The sequence below is a fragment of the Phasianus colchicus genome, chromosome 15 (genome assembly GCF_987193195.1).
Source record: "Phasianus colchicus chromosome 15, bPhaCol1.hap1.1, whole genome shotgun sequence".
NCBI classification, from domain to species: Eukaryota; Metazoa; Chordata; class Aves; order Galliformes; family Phasianidae; genus Phasianus; species Phasianus colchicus.
The window spans coordinates 5482578-5499284 of record NC_143450.1 but is presented as its reverse complement, the minus strand read 5'-3'; the positions used below and the strand labels follow the sequence as shown (position 1 = coordinate 5499284).

General features: G+C 39.4%; 1 protein-coding gene across 20 annotated transcripts in view; it reads left to right on the top strand.

The window, feature by feature from the left end:
• Positions 1-16707, top strand: part of TENM2 (teneurin transmembrane protein 2) — a 979011-nt gene that overhangs the window by 819157 nt on the left and 143147 nt on the right. For all 20 annotated transcript variants that reach the window (XM_090150611.1, XM_090150610.1, XM_090150609.1 and 17 more), the window contains one exon: positions 5668-5906. In XM_090150611.1, the coding sequence (XP_090006737.1) occupies positions 5668-5906 (239 nt within the window). The remainder of the gene's footprint in view (positions 1-5667; positions 5907-16707) is intronic.

The following is a 16707-nucleotide window of genomic DNA, read 5'->3' as shown; positions in this document are numbered from 1 at the left end:
GCTGATAAAGGCTGCCTGAATCTTTCCAGATCTGCGTTATAGATTGTACTTCCATTTAATCTAAGTACGTATGTGGAGTAACTCATTTTCTGTGTTTGTATGTGTAGCTATTTCTATTGCTTTTCCCCAGGTGTTAGGTAGCAGTTTCATTGCTGCAGACCTGGAGAATAAACAATAGTGCAGATTTTAATAGCTTCATTATGCAACAAGGTGTCAGCTTCACTTAAGTGAAGATTCATCTGGTAGGTAGCTAGGAAAGAACTGTTACCACCTTGTTTCTGGATCAGTTTGTGAAACAGACTTCAGCTGGGATCCAAGAGACTTTGCAGGAAGGATATGCATACATTTAAAGGGTAAAGCAACTATTTATTGGCTAACGTGGCCAAAAGGCTACAAAGATTTAAGCTGGCAGGCTAAGTGCTAGTGTGCCCACCAGCTGTTGTAGGGCAGACACCACTCAGGAAGGCAAGAGTGGCCCCTGCAGCTCTGTGTTGTTGCTGAGGCCTTTCCACCTTGGTGTTCACCCTGTCTCCTTCTTGAGCTCCTGATGATCCTTGTTGCAGCAATCCTTCCTCTCTCCACAGCTTACACCTTGTCTTTCTAAGGGCTCTCACTGCTCTTTGTCACATCCCAGTGGCTTTCTGAGCAGCCTTAGCTGGGGTGATGCTGCTGCTGGCTCATGTAATGCCTCGTATCATGACACTAGCAGTGAGAGCCCTGGAGCTGGCAGCTCACAGCTGGGGCATGAGATAGAGGGGGTTTTATCCAACAATATCTTAATTAGCATCTCCCAGGTCAGGTGCAGGTTGTCCTGTAAAAAGGTATCAGAGGTATCCAGTACAGAGCTAAGAATGTTGCTGGGGTACAGTACAGATGTTTTCTTTTTTTCGTTTGTTTTCTTTTTCTTTTTTTTTTTTTTTTTAATCTATTTTTTACTGTTGCTTTGGGAGCGTTGCCTGTTTGTTTTTGTTTAATAACATGACAGATCAGGGTGCCCAAAGGCTGGTGCCTGCCTTTTTTGTACAACATATCACCTTCCTGCCAGGCAGCTTTCAATTACTGTGCTTTTGTGAGTCCAACTGTGCCTTTGTTGAGAGTCGAGACGGCGGTCACAAGCTGGTCTGGCACTTAAGGCAACACACGACACTCTGCTTAACACTCTGTATGTTTTAGAAGGCATTGCCTTGGGACATAGTGAACCCAGCCTTCAAGGAATCACGACCCCTTCCAGGGCTGGGAAGTTGGTGTTAGAACTTGGCTGGAGGCTTGGCAGCTGCTGCCATGTTCTGAGTTATGCAGCAGAGAATAGAAATGATAGAAGTGTTACCTCACTGTTGATATCCATTCTGAATTATTGTGTCCATGCCCGATAGAGTGTCCATAGCTCCTGCTTCATGCACAGTTAGTTGCAAACTCATTTTCTGCAGTGAGCTAAAATACACAGAAATGCTGTGTTCTTGTGCACGCTGCAGCTGTGCCTGTCTGCATTGTGCACTTGAGAGTGAGGGTTGCACATTGGTATGCTTCTGTGAAATGGCCACTTCTTTGACCTACACGTGTCTTAAATAGCTCTCCACTGAAAATATATCTAGAGTCATAGAATGACTCAGATGAAAAGGATGACCCAGATGAAAAAGACCCACAAGGATCACTGAGTCCATCTCAGGATGACCTAAAACCCAAGAAGCCCTATGTCTGAAAGCATTGTCCAGATGCATTATGAACTCTGGCAGCCCTGAGCCGTGCCCACCGCCCTCAAAGTCTTTCTCTCACCCCCACCCACCCCTCCCCTGACAGCCCCATGCCATTCCCTGGGCCCTGTCACTGTCACACAGAGCAGAGCTCAGCGCTGCCCTCCGCACCTCAGTTTTCTCAGACACTCCACTACATTTGGAGTTAACTTTCACATGGGTTCAGCTGCTTTGGATGTAAGGCAGCATATCTGAAAATATTTCTTTCTTATGAAATAGGAGCATATATATCTACTGTGGATTATTTTAAGGAGAGTTACATGAAAAGGATCTAGAGCACTGGTAAATTTGGAGTTAGTAGTCCGGATGAGATTAATCAACCAATCTTTCCTCCTTCCACATAGCTTTTTTTTCTACTTAATGTTTTCTTTAAGTATCATCCAACTACGTACTACACCCTGCTGTGTGCAGTGAGGTGAGTAGAGCAGTCACCTCCCCCTCTGAGAGCCCTCAGTTGTGTCAGCATGGCTGCTAATCCTTCAAGAACCCCAGAGCAAGGACATGCTATTAAACCTCCTTCGGGGGAAGACTGAGGCCCTTAAGCAACCAAATCTTCCGCCAGCTTAACACTCGGAGTTCATTCTTAGCATAAAAAAGCTTTAGAACAGTTCATAGTTTTCTTTGTTCTTGGTTTCTTTTTGTCTAAAAGTGAGAAAACATGAAACTTTGCTGCCTGAGTTTGACAGCCACTTTCAGGCTGTCATTGACACAAATGACATGGCTACTCTTCTGCACAAGAGTTTAGAAGACTAGATCTTTTTTTCCAGTACAGGTGGGCATATACATGGGCTCCATGTTGCATTGTTTCTTCTGCAACAAATAAATGTCACAACATCATCACATAAATATAATCGGATGTGATTTTATCAGAGCTTAAAGATCATTTATTTGTAAGTCCTTGAATCAATAAATTGAGCTGTAAACTAATCTATTGGCATGAATTTTTTCTATTTATTAATTCCTATTAAAATGGTAGTATAGAAAAAAACACTTTAAGCATTACAGCTCTCCGTATTTCTTTTTTCATACAGAATGAGCTTAGGATAGTATGAGTGAAAGAAGCAATTTCTGTTATGGTACCTTGTTCTTCCTTTCTATTACAGTTTTTCATCTCAAAAAATGATAGATTTTTTTTCTCAGCTGGTTCTTGCAGCGTGCTGCCGTGACAATCTGGCCATAAAGAAGGGGGGAAGAAAGAGATTTTTCTCTCAAAGTGTATGGAAGTTAATACAGGCTCTGTCAGACCACTATTCCCTGAACACCAGAGGTCCTTTTGACCTGTGGGAAAATAAATGCTATAGAGAGCTCTGAATTAATGAAGAAAGCAAACTATAGCTTTTTCCATTTACCAGTAATCCACAGGACTGTGGACAAATGTCCCCTTGCATGCTCCTCTCCCACAGATGTCACCTCTGCTGGCAGTGTGCCGCATGCAAGGCAGCGCTCCCTGCTCTGCTGTGCCCGGGTGCGAGGGGCCGAGGGGCAGGGGCTGCTTCAGGAGAGCCCTGAGCGAGCTGTGGGACCAGCTGGTTTTCCATCAGCAGCATGCAGACTCCATCCACAGCTTTAAATTACTGAAGCTTTGCATACCGGTGATGGCATTTTGTAGTTCTCCTGTACAGAAATGCTTTGTGATGCGCAGAAACTAGAGACTGTGCTAAGATTAGCAAATCTATTCCCATGTTTTCAAAATATAAATTTAGACCCAATCTAAATCAAAATACTAATCCTAAGTGAAGTGGTTCATGTGTTTTCCCTTACAGTATTTGATAGATGAACATGGAATATACAGTTTATTATTTAATTGTACTACTTGAAATTAAGTGAATGGATATAAACAAACAAGATCATTTCTCTCCATAACTATTTATTGTACAATATCTTCCAGTCTTACCTCTGAGAGAATGTAATTAATGTTGATAAATGCTTGTGTTCTTGCTTTGCAGCTTTGGTCCACAGGCAATTGGTTGTACCAGAGCATGTCAAATCCCACATAAAAATACAGCTATAGATCATTGGTTTTAGGGATAGAGTTCAGACAAGTCAATTTATTTCCATTAGAAGATGAAACTAAACTTAAAACTCAGGGGGCTACAAAAGTTTTGTCCATTATGTTCTCAGTCATTCTGGTGTGCTTTGCTATAACTTAAGGTGTTTCCACTAATCTGCTTTCCAGCTTCTGAACACAGTGCAGCTTTCCAAAATGGCTCGGTGGGTGTTTAACATATCTTTAGTTAAATGTCTTTTTCTTAATCTTCTGAAGATGTAATTACTGTACTCTAACATAGCTTGAAATCTTCTAATGTTTGCCACTTTGTCAGAAATCCTCTTATAGAGATAGCAAACTTTCCGCTTTTAAAATACATGGATAGGAGTTGAAGGTGTGACAAAATTTAGTTTATTCAAGTATATATTTTTTTCTTTTTTTGCTTTGGAAATGGCATATTTCCTCATATCCATTTCTGTCAGCCTTTTTACTTCTATTAAGTTCTGAGCAGTCTGAACAGAGTGACAGAGGTCATGTTTGCATGTGTAAGTATTTTGCTTTTCTTTATATACTTCACATACCAAAAGTGGACCATGGTGGGACTCTTCTGCTTTTTTCCTTTTTTTTTCCTCACTGAAACAGTGTATGATTGGCATGTTCTATTAAAACACATCTAGATATTCATTCATTCATTTTTGATGGGAGCAGAGTTTCATTATATATCTGAGTTTACTTTAACAGTGCTATATTAAAATTTCTGTTAGTACTGCAGCTGCCTTCCTGGCTGCATAGCACATAACATTCCCGGGTTAAAAGCTTTGACATTTTAGATAAAGGCAGTGCCAAGGACTGCAATTTCCAGTTTGATTTTGTGATTTCCTGCTTTGGGGCAGGAGAGAAAGGACAGTAAGAAGCGCCTGCTGCAGACCCTGAGGTCCAGACCTGGAAGGGCCACCCAGCAAGGCGTGCTGGCTGAGCAGCTGCAGTGAGTGGGAAGGAGAGATGGGCCTGTCTGTGTGTGACCCACGTCTGCTCTGCCTCGCCACGTCTGTCTGTCCATCCTTTCTCACACCACATCTCCTGTCTGTCCATCCTTCCTCACGCTCCGTGTGGCTTCAGCCCCGAGCTCCTGTCACGGAGCAGCACTGTGCTCCCAGCAGCAGCAGGCTGCCAAAGGCGCTAAAATTGCTTCTGCTGCTGTCGGTCAGGTTTAGCCAGGCTGAAGGAACAGAAGTGTCAGCAGCTCTCATGTAACAACACCAGCTTCATGCTATCATTTCCCAACAGTTATTTTAATTGAATTGTTTTTCTTTTCAAAAGCAAACAGAAACAACAGAATTAATCTGCTTGAGATGCTCAGCAAGTGTCTGGGCAGTCCGAGAGGTTTTATTTCTGCAAAGCTTAGCACTTTTGATGATAGTTGTTCAAACCAACCCTCCCTAATTATTATTTATTTTTAATGGTTAATTCTAATTCTGGTAAATCTGGTCTTTTTAAAGAAAGACTGTATTATTTTATTTTTTGCTGGCAACTTTTTCCAAGGCTTATAATGTCAGATCTGAGTATGAGCCCTGTTACCAGACTGCTCCCCCTTCTAACAGACACAGTTTTAACATACTCAAACTTTGGTCATGTTGGGGTTTTAGTTACTATCCAGGCCAACTGCATCTAATCTCAAAACGATTCAGAAGGTTATGCTGACAGAAGACATCCTGACAACACTGTGTTTCAGTGACAGTTGTTTGTTTTTGGTGGCAAAAGGATTGTGAGAGTGTTCATTTTCCTTATTTCTTCATGCAAAGTCATTTTACTTTCTTCTTGAATTTAATCCATTATGTCATCTGGGTTAGGAACAGGAGATAACTTTCTTTCATAACTACAAGATTTCAACTGTAGTTCCATTTTTTGTTTTGTTTTGTTTTTTTCCAGGCATTTCTTGTTTAAGACATCTTCTGGAACGACTCCGCTGTTCAGTAGCTCTTCCCCTGGCTACCCACTGACCTCAGGAACAGTTTACACTCCACCTCCCAGGCTGTTACCTAGAAATACATTTTCCAGGAATGCATTCAAGCTGAAAAAGCCCTCCAAGTATTGTAGCTGGAAATGTGCTGCTTTATCTGCAATTGCTGCTGCAGTCCTGCTTGCCATCCTGCTAGCATATTTCATAGGTAAGACTGTTCTCTATGTCAAATCACATGCCTATGTCAGCAAATGAAACTTGAGCAGATGAAAGGGTGGTTTAATCTGTTTTGCAGATCTGCGTAGTTACCGAGCAAAGAAAATTATTATTCTTTATACTGGTTAATGAGAAAAATACAATTCTCAAGTCCTGTTCGCTGTCATAAGAGTGGGAAGAAGACATTGATTCAGGATCCTCAGCATGCATTGTTAAATGGAGGTGTCGTAGGTGCTTCAAACAGGGACTGATGGAATGAGGATTTTTTTAAGTACTATGTTGGCTTTAAAATGTTTTGCAAAAATGGTGATAGTGAATCCATAAGAGTAACCGAAGGTACTGGTGTTTGAATTGAAGTAGCACCATAGCATGCTGCATTTAGAGAAAAAAAATCCAAAATCATTTTGAATGATAAGTCTCAGTTTATATCTCTTCACATGCCTAAACTCGTCTTGTTTTTAGACCTCAGTAAGATAAATCCATTAGGTGTGCTATTGTTTTCTGCATGCCACACATCCGTAGTGTTTTATAAGGAAAACTCAAATTTTGTGCTTATTTTCTGTATTTAGCATATTAATAATGAGGACACTATGTTCTATTCTTTCTGTGGTCTTTTCAGATTTTCTTTAAACGTGCTTCTGTTTTTTTTGGTTTTTTTTTTTTTTTTGTCTTTACTAGATTAATTTATTTCTGATTTCTCCTTCAATATCCTCCTCATTGTCTGTTGTTTTGGAGATTTTTCAAAGGATCTATACCAGTTAGATGTGTATTTTGTACCTTTTACAATGCCTTCAACAATATGTTGATAATGACATGCTACACAGATTGTCTAGCTTCCCTGAGTAAATGGCAAAATTGTAGTACCTTGTAAATACTTTCTAGACCCATTATGTTGGGGTTTTTGTTCATTTCTGAGACTCTTTGTGTTGATATTAATATGTTGCTACCATAAAGAGCAAGGTTCATGCATAATATGTGAAAGCCCTGTAAAGATGCACTGAATTTTCTTCCTATTTCCACCATTTCAAGAGAGTGATTATTTTTTTATTTTTTCTTTTTTGACCAGACAACCCAACTCAAGAGTGTAGATAGTGCTTTCTGTGGAGATTTCAATTTTCACATTAATGGTCTTCCACAGGTAATTAATACACGTGAGGTGAAAAAGAGCTGATGAGCTACTTCATTGCTTTTGTCTCTTCAGGCCAGGCCTGCATCCCAGCATACTCAATACTACAGAGCTGACCAACTTTCTGTGTTTCTTCTGTAGAAAACCTGAGAAGAATAGCAGGCTTAGTTTGATATATAAATAAGAAGATTGGAAAGCACGTGATTTATTGAACTTGACAGTTATCATACAACAACTCTCTGTTTGAGTGATTATGCACAGGGGAAATGATATACTGCAAGCTGAATATTTTAATCACGTGCATAACTTTGAAGTGATGAATTATGAGATGTGTTTTTTCCTATTATTTAGGTTACTATAATCTAAAGCAAAACTTTGCAACGTGGTTATTGCCTTCAACAGTTTCTTAACCATTTAAGACAAGAGCTGATGTAAAACTATATATAGACCCTTAACAATTGATGAATGATCTTCAAGTCATGACATAAATGATGCATTTTGACAGAAGTTTTTGAGGTCTTTTTGGAAAAGACAGAAAAGAAAAGAAAACTGAAAGGAAATTGCATTGTCTTAAGACAATATCTTGAGACATTGTCTTGAGAACAACAGGATGGCAAAAAGGATGTGCTTAAAACCATCAGCTATAAGCTTATTCAGCCATCAAATTGTTGGGACTCTGCTGTCCTCCAATGGTATGACCCTAGGCACTGAAATCTCCTTATTATAAGAAACCTGAGAAACCTTTCCTTGTTCTGCAGTTCTCTGGAGGGATGCCTTCTCCTGGGCATGTGCAGTACTTCAGACCCAGGAAAAATAATTATTCTCTCTCCTGGGCAAAGAGCAGCAATCCAAAATACCAGCTGTCTGCTCTTCTGCTGCTTGCTTTGGAGCTGCTGACCTACTAATCCGTGAACTGCTGTGAAGACAAAATAACTCTGTCTTGTTCCAGTTCTCTTAGAAGAAAAAAATGTTTTTTCTGTTTTCAGGATGATCAGAATAATGTTCAGATCAGACCAAAATCCCAGTTCTATCCTAATCATTGAGACAGTTGGAAAGTGAGAGCTGTTAATCTACTGAGAGTCGTAGGATGTTATTTAAGTTTGACCAAGGTAGGCAGGAGGAAGAGCAGCACTGTTGCACTAGCTCCCCCAATGTATTTTGCTGTGAGAACTGGAAACACAGGAGACTCTTTAAAGGCACTGATAATGTTTTACTGCTGCACATGTCCAAAAAAAGCAAATTTCTTGCTCTCCACCAAAGCAGAAGTTGTATTGCTGTGGATACATCTGCTAAAAATAATAGTAGACTCCATGAAGATGACTGTATCAAAGGTAGTAAAGACTACTGCTGGACTAAATGAAAAACACAGTGCTGGCAAATAAGAAGTAACTTATATTGAAAAAGTAGTTTGAAGTTCTCATAGGCATGGCTTCTGAATGAACTGTCCTAATAGAGATGTGGGAGTCAAAGCAGTTCATTGAAAATATGCTGTCTTGGGTTTAAACATCTGAATTTTAGATTGCCAAAGATTAATGGTGTCATGAAAAAAATTCTAACAAGGGGTGATTTAAAAAGACAGGCAAAGAGCAAATCATAGAAGAAGATATAAAAGAATATCTAAGTGATGTAGGCATTCTTATTGTCTTTTCAGGTAAATAAAAACAGCCTAAATTAAAAAATTAAAAAAAATTAAAAAGTCACAGTCCATAATACCCTTTGGAACTAATTGTCCTCCAGTCCTGTTTGATTTGTCATTTCACAAAGTCTGGGATTTATTCCCATTTTCCTTGGGCGGCATTTGAAGAACGTAGAATCAGCCATTCAAATTAGGACATCCTGGAGATACTGGGCTGGTGGTGAAACCAAGTTACAGGAAGGTAATTTATAAAGTGTCAGAAGGAAAGCATATACCGAACGTACTGTCTTTGTCAGAGTGCTCACTTCAGAGATTATGGGAGTGATGAAAGACGTTGTCATGTTAAATTAGTTTTTAGCCCTTTAGATTCATGCCGAACTTAGAGGAGAAAAAACAATAAATAAAGGAGGAAAGTGAGGAAGAAGTCTCCTTCTGCTCTCCACGATAATAACTCCTGCCAAACACTAAATATCATGTTCTTGTAAGCCCCTACACTGCTCTGATTTCTGCCAGTCTAACTTGGAGCATGGAAGCACATCTGACCATCAACATGCCAGGATGTTAAAAATGAGATAATGTTAAAGTATTTACTCTTTTTAGAGGGAGGCAACAAGTAGAATAACATTCCTTGTACAATGAGCTCAGAGATGCTCCACTTAAAAATAGCATCTCATGCTGATAACTTTTGGCGTTGGTGTATTTTGTCTACTTCTATTCTGTTCAATGATAGAGAAAAATAGAAGGAAAATGATAAATTATGAAAACAACATGTTTGTACTGCATCTTTAGCTCATATACCGCATAGGGAAATGTTATCACTCATTTGTTCTTCAGTGTTATTTGACCCTAAATATGCTTGAGACTTCAGATAAACTCCAGTTTTCTCCTTAAAATAATGTAGCCATGTCTGTGCTCCAGAAAGACCTGGATTGCCAAAGGCTCTGGCTGCTATTTAAGCAAATGAAAGTTTCATTTGTATACCCTGTACATTTATTTAAAATTAAAGCCTGGAAAACAGTGGCACACAGAACAAATATTTGGTAAGTTTCTTGCTATTAGAAAACACCACAGCAGATGTGTGAATATAATACATATAGGCAAATAAATGGTTAATTTATTTGGTTATCTTTCTCGCACAATAGTATTCATTTGTTTCTGTGACAGGCAGACAATAAAATGTATGGGCTTCTTGAGGAAATTAGGCTTGGAAGCAGAAGTCTCATCTTTTCTCTGCATGAAATATGTGCATAGACTACAGTTTTCATAAAATCATCTTCTTTTGATGTTAATATCATTTTGAATTATTTTCATCCCAAAAATGAGTACGATATTTGCCAATGTAAGAGCTTATGTGAAGTTTTTTTCATTCATATTTGTATTTTTTTCCATTCATAAATGCAGCACTCAAACTATTACCGTAAATTCTTTCACTGCAGCTTCTAGAGCACTGCAGATACCACTGCTCCCAGAAACACAGACATGTAACTAACTGCTCCTAGCTTGACTGGCTGCAGCTTTTGCCATTCGCAAGAATATTTTTGAATTTGGGAGACACTGATGATGATATAAGTCCAATTGTCTTTTTGACTCTGATACCACAGGTCAGGATTCATGAAAATAGTTCACACAAGTGGTTATTTTATGTATCAATTGATTTATTTTCTCTGTCTTTGAGCTGTTTTTGACAAATGGCAACCTATGTTTCATTTGATTTCTTATGCTGCATTTGTGTTGTTGTTTTACTTTTAAAGCCAGAAAACCATTGAGCTGTTCTTGCCCAGGCTTCACTGAAATCAAATATGCTAGGCAGCTGGGAAACCAAGATTGACAAAAGGGAAAACCATGCAAAGATGGAACCTCTGTCATGCAGGGGGCATCTGGTTGTCAATCACTGCTACCAAGTTTCACTTGAATCTTGCATCTAGCGAGATGAGATGGTAACAGAAGTTTCTGTTCTAAATTTGCAATGAAAATAGGTATCGCTTAAGGGGCAATACTTAAGTTTAAAGATAAGCCTATCGCTCATTCAGATATTCTTCTTGACTGATTCATTCAATCTGAGGAAGAGAAGAGTGGTATCTGGTGCTAGCTTTGAACCTTTCAAGGAGAACTGTCTGGCCCCATTCTATAACAAAATTCTGCACTTTTGCTGGGAATTGTGGGGCTTGGCTCCAGGAACATTAAATATGGAGTTTTCACTTAACAAGGGTCCTTTTTCAAGGTGCAAATGTGAGGAAGAGTCATTAGGTGAAGTAGATCATCTTGCTTTAAAAACAGCATGCTCCTGCTGCTATAAATGCGTAATGGCACAAAGAACAGGAGCATTTTCATGAGAGGTTACGTGGGTTTAGTTTGCCTGTGCCTTTCCTGGGTTAAAAATAAAGGCTTGATCTAGAGATTTGCTTCAAGGAAAGCAAATGCACATGTTTTGCCTAGCCGAGATCTCAGAGATAATAGAAGTAACTGCCTTTCAGTGTGCAGGGGCAGTTTTATCTGCCTGTTCAATTCTTTTTGTCTTTGTTGAGGATTTCCATACCGTAAACCTGAGCACTTGAAACTAGAGTGAGCCTAATGTTTCTGTAACTCACAAGTGCCATCAGGTGCGTAGCGCTTGAAATTGAATACCCTTTCTACCTATTTACCAAGTCAAACAAGCCTACTCAGAAACCTTGGTAAGAAATGGGAGACCAAGGTGATGCTTTGTGTTGGGTGTTACAGCGATTGGTACATGGGGAGAGTGGTGTTTGTTTTTAATGCACGTTGCACGATGCAATCCAAGATGAATATCCGAAAATATTTTTTCACAGATTTCTCAGATGCTGGTTGTTAAAAGTGTCAAAAGATACTGCTGTGAACGTGAGAAAAATAACATAGCAGTCTAGCTGACGCTACTCTACTCAAAATGTGTGTGTCCTTAGTATCATAAAAGTTCTCAATGTGATCAAGCAGAATAACAACGGCTAACCTGGAAATTTTAGAGAAATAGTGCTTAAATTAACTAATATTGTCATAGAATCGTTATTTAGTCAGCCTAGTTTTTTGCTTTTTCTACTCAGACCTACAAGAATGGCTTCCTCAGAGGCTCTTTTTTTCCACAGTTTATAGCAGCACTGCTTTATTTTGTGCTTCACGTGCTCCATTATTTCCCTACTGTGGCCAAACAGGTAAATATCCCCATTTCATAGTAGCTGGGGAACAGAGCCTGTTCTCTGTCCCATTGGTACAAGGACTGATTGTTTAAGTAGTCTTGGATCTAATCCAGAACTACAGGTATGGAGTCTCATCAGGGCAAAGATGTAGCAGGGATAAGCAGATGCAAAACAAGTCTGGAGGAAATCGGGGAAAAATGATGAAAAACCTTTGAGGCAGTTCAGTGAGACATGCTTTATTTATAGCCTGGCACAGCATACTGAGATGAGACCATCTTTCTGAGGAAGGGTGAGCATAAGCGATCATGAAGATTAAATTTTGCTAATCTAATGCTAAGTCAGATATACCTATCAAATAAATCTGCAGTCATTTTCTATGAAAAGTCAGTGTTCAATATCAGTGTAAGATTTCACAGTTCTCGCAGTTCTCCCTAAGGAAACGTTGCTCTGTTAGCTGCTGTTTATGCTGAGATCATCAGTTGATCATTTCTGGATTCATTTATATTTATTACTTGTTGCTGCGTTTCTTTGCTAACTGATCTTGTTGTTCTACATTTTGTGTGCTTACAGATTTTATTCATTTAAGCTCAGAAGTACATTATTGCTTTTAGGATTATAACTGTCGCTCAGTGGGGTAATAGTAGATCAAAAGATGTGACAGGGATTTTGTAAGTGTGGCTAATGTAGCTGCTAAAACACTGTTATGAAAGCCATGAAAAAAGCCCACAAATAAAAGATATTTACGTGTACTATAGAGAAAAGAGGAATATAAGAGGAACTTGCATTAAGACAATTTTAAAGTAGGAATTAAATTCATGTTGTGAAAATAATAGGACAAGGTAACAGAACACAGAAGTCATGGAGGAAAAGAAATTGAACAGTGGGAAGAGAAATGTCACATCACTATCAAATAACAGAAAACTTAATTTCAACACATTACATTAAATGGCGAATAATCTCCTTTCAGTAACAGAAAAAGCTGTTTAAGAAACAGTTTTTGGGTTCATTTCGGGTTTTGGTTGTTCAGGCTTTAATTCCGTGTATTTCTGCTGCATCATACTTCGTGCTGCCTACTCAGACTCTACTCAGATACAAAAGATATCCTGGCCATTTCATACAGTCTGTATGTCCGTATGCCTTTATGCCGTTGACTTGCAAGGGTCAGTGAGTTTGAATGCCTCGCACATCATGTACACGTCATGTTGTGGGGCCTTGTTATTAATCCTTATATGCTACTCTTGTAGATATAATCAGGAAAGCAGTGTTTTCCATCACAATCTATCTGGTCTCTGGTTTTGTACTCTAGATTTAAGTTTACCAATTACAGGATAATTTAGGGTTGAAGGGACCTCTGGAGATCTCTAGTTCCACCTTCTGCTAATACTCGGGGTATCTGTAAAGTCCAGTCTGGTCTTGAAGACCTTTAAGAACAGGGGCTACATTACCTATCCTGGCAACCTTCCACTGTTTGATAGTCTTCATGAGGAAAAAGTATTTCCATATATCCAATCTGAGTCTTCTCTTAGTGTATACCATTCATCTGCATCCTACTGTCATGCACCAGTGTGGCTGCCTTCATCCTCCTGATGACCTGTAGGGTCTGACATGCTGACGTTTCGCCACCACCGCCTTCTCTTCTCAAACACAGATCCCCCAGCTCCTGGGACAAGTGCTCCAGCCTTAAGGATGCTAGTGACTTCCACTTAACTTTGTTTTATTGATGCTTTGTTGTACTGGGAGAGCCAAAACTGGATTCAGTTACAGTAGAAGCAACTTAGTGGGATGGGCTGAAATGAGCTGCCCAGGGAGGCGTTTGAATCACTGCCCCCAGAGGTGTTCAAGAAACGTTTAGATGTTGTACTGAGGGATATGGCTTATTGGGGAAGTACTGGTGGTAGGTGGATGGCTGGACTGGATGATCTCGGAGTCTTTTCCAACCTTGGTGACTTTGTGATTCTAATGAGTGTTGAGCAGATGGGAATAATGTCTCCTGGCTGTGCTTCTGTTCCTACAGGCCAGGCTGCTGCTGCCCTTCTTTGCTGCCAGGGCACACTGCTGGCTTATTGCAGCTCTGTCCACTGGGACTCCCTTCCTGCAGAGTTACTCCCAGACAGCCAGTCCCCAGCTTGTTCCACTGCAAGGAGTTAGTCGAATTTCCAGTGAGCAGGGGCATCTTTGCCTGAATAATGAAGAGTGCAAAACTTTTAAAATATGTCCATTCACTAAACATGAGTGAATGTTTGTTTTCCACAACAGACTTCGATTATTGTGGTTATAGGAAAGCCAAAGCCTATTTTATTTCATTGAATAGGTTGTATTCTTAGAATTGAGCAAATTCTGTCTCATTTTATTTCTCATAAACATTTCTGACATCAGAAGCTTGAATTAAAATAACAAAATGAAGAATGTAGTTAGTTGGAAAAATCATGCATTGACTTGTATGTGGAGCAGATTTGATAATGAGAGAATCACTACTGAGACCTCCGTGTGATTATTAGACATTATTAATGTCTTTATCTAGGCTATTACTAATTAAATAGCAGAGAAGACAAGTATTTGTATTAATATAGCTCCTGAATGTCAAAAGAAACCCGTTCTCACATTTTGGTCTTACATAACCTTACATAAAACATAAAATACACTGTGTGTTTAGTGGTTTGTTTTCTTCTTCTGGGATGTCCACATTTATCCTGCTCTGTTGCATTTAATTTTTAAAAAGCAATATACATTATGCATAAGTGCTGCAGTTAATTTAATTTTAAGCTATTTTTAATTTTCTGGTTGGCTGATCAGTTGGTTTCTTCCCACATTTTTCTTAGTAAATACTTTCTGAGGAAGGTCAGAGAATATAAAAAGTTTTAACGTACTGATGCCACTGTAGAGGAATGGGCTCCCTTTGCTAGATGGGAACAGACAGCCTGTTTTTGCGGTGCTTTGTCTTGCAGGAATTGACCTGGACTAGATAATACTCTGCAAGATCAGTTAGACTTTTCCTTATATCTTGCTGGAACCTGTATGCTAACAACTGTTTTGTTTGAGCCTGAGTGTACCCCACTCCACAAGCACAAATAGTTGTGGAGGATTTCTGTGTTCAGTCATAAGAGTCAAACAAACAGTGCTTGATATGCTGGAAAAAATCTCAAGAGTACGCAGCAAGAATCCCAGTACAGCTTAAGGGCAGATGTGACCATGTAGCATCTCTGCTGGTCTGTGGTAAACGTAAAAGACTTGAAAAAGAATATAGGCCTTCAGTGAAAGAGATGCAATGAATTTAACTGCCGGCATACTGTCAGCTACCATAGAGAGACACTGCACCATCACAATCCCACTCACCTTGCCTTAATGGGTCTGTGAGCTGACATCAGACAAGGTCTTCTCCAAGGAGAGAACTGCACGTTTATTACAACGCGGTGCAGAGCTGGGACCTGCAGATACAGAGAACTGTGTAAGAACTGGTCACAAGGAAATACTGAACTTAAAGAGAGGAGAGATGCAGTTCAGGTCCCTGAGATTTATTGAGCCCAAAGTTGGTTTCACCTATTGCTCCTTTCTTTATATATATACGCATATAGATATGCAAATATATATCCCCTTCTACATCTTGAGACTCCATTAATCAGTGTAATGCAAGCCTTCAGCCACATGAGAAATGAGAAGGAAAACCCCACAGCAGAGACTGCTTGTAAAGAAAATGCTTGGGATTATGATTATTCTTATTCTTGGATGGGGAGTATTTAGCTTTTCTTTACTCTTTTCTCTCATTTTAACTCTTAAAGTGATGTTAGTGTCTTTATAGTTAGAATTATTTTGAACCTTAAAAACATCAAAGTTCTTTAACATAGGTCAGGGACTTGGAGCTTGGTTCATTAAATGTGTAAGGGTCTTTTTCATAAGATGAATTTTTCTGTACCTCTGGAGGCTTCCTGAAAATCCTAAAATAAATAATAGAAAAATAGTGATTTAAAACCTAATTTCTAATACAAACCAGACCTGGCTGTCTAGATGAAGAATAAGCTTCAATAAATGGGAGACAGGCGCAAGCCTCTTCAGTATGAAGAGTAGCGAGGATGCAGAAATAGAAATAGGTTTTTCATTACATGAGGGATTATGCTTGGGCCAGAAATGCCAAATATTCTGTGGACCGCAGCTGCACTTTCTGTCTGCTGTTGTATTAGCTGGTAATAGTAAAACAATGATGTGATGGTAGAGACAGCTATTTGTTCTCAGAAATACAGAAAAGTTGTTTTCTTTGCTCAGATTGCCATATTGTACTCCATGGTATATCTTAAACTTCAGTCTCTTTTGCAGCAAATAGGCTACAAATTAAAATGTACATCCTCCTTGGGCACCACCTGAGGATGTCTGATGTGCTCCCTTAGCCAAGTTCCTCTGTTGTTCCAACACACCTTAGTCAATTTGGGGACCCGTTATTAACCTGGGCCATTGCAATTGGCACAGCAGCTGTGGGCAGCCACTGCCTGTTGTGCCTGCAGCTGAGGTGTGCTATTGCTGCTGAAAGCAGAGAATTTATGGACATTCAGGGAAATGGCAAGATGCATCTCGATTGGTTGTCTGTCATTTGATGGGCACAGTCCATGTCATACAGACTGCAAATAGTGCTGGTTTTCAAGATGTACTTGGAAGGGTTTCACTCAGTCTCATCGCAGAATATTGGTGAAGGGAAATTGCTGAAGGTTCAAAAGCTGTGATTTTCATCACATTTTTTTACATTTCATATGGGTCTCTTCAGAACGAGCTTTATCTCTTTTTATATCTTCATTTGTGCTTTAGCAGAAATTTAACAGCATCTAATACACAGTTTTCTTCATTTTTAGATTTTTTTTTTTCCTGTCAAAGCTCTCTGCATGTTCTTTCTATAAAA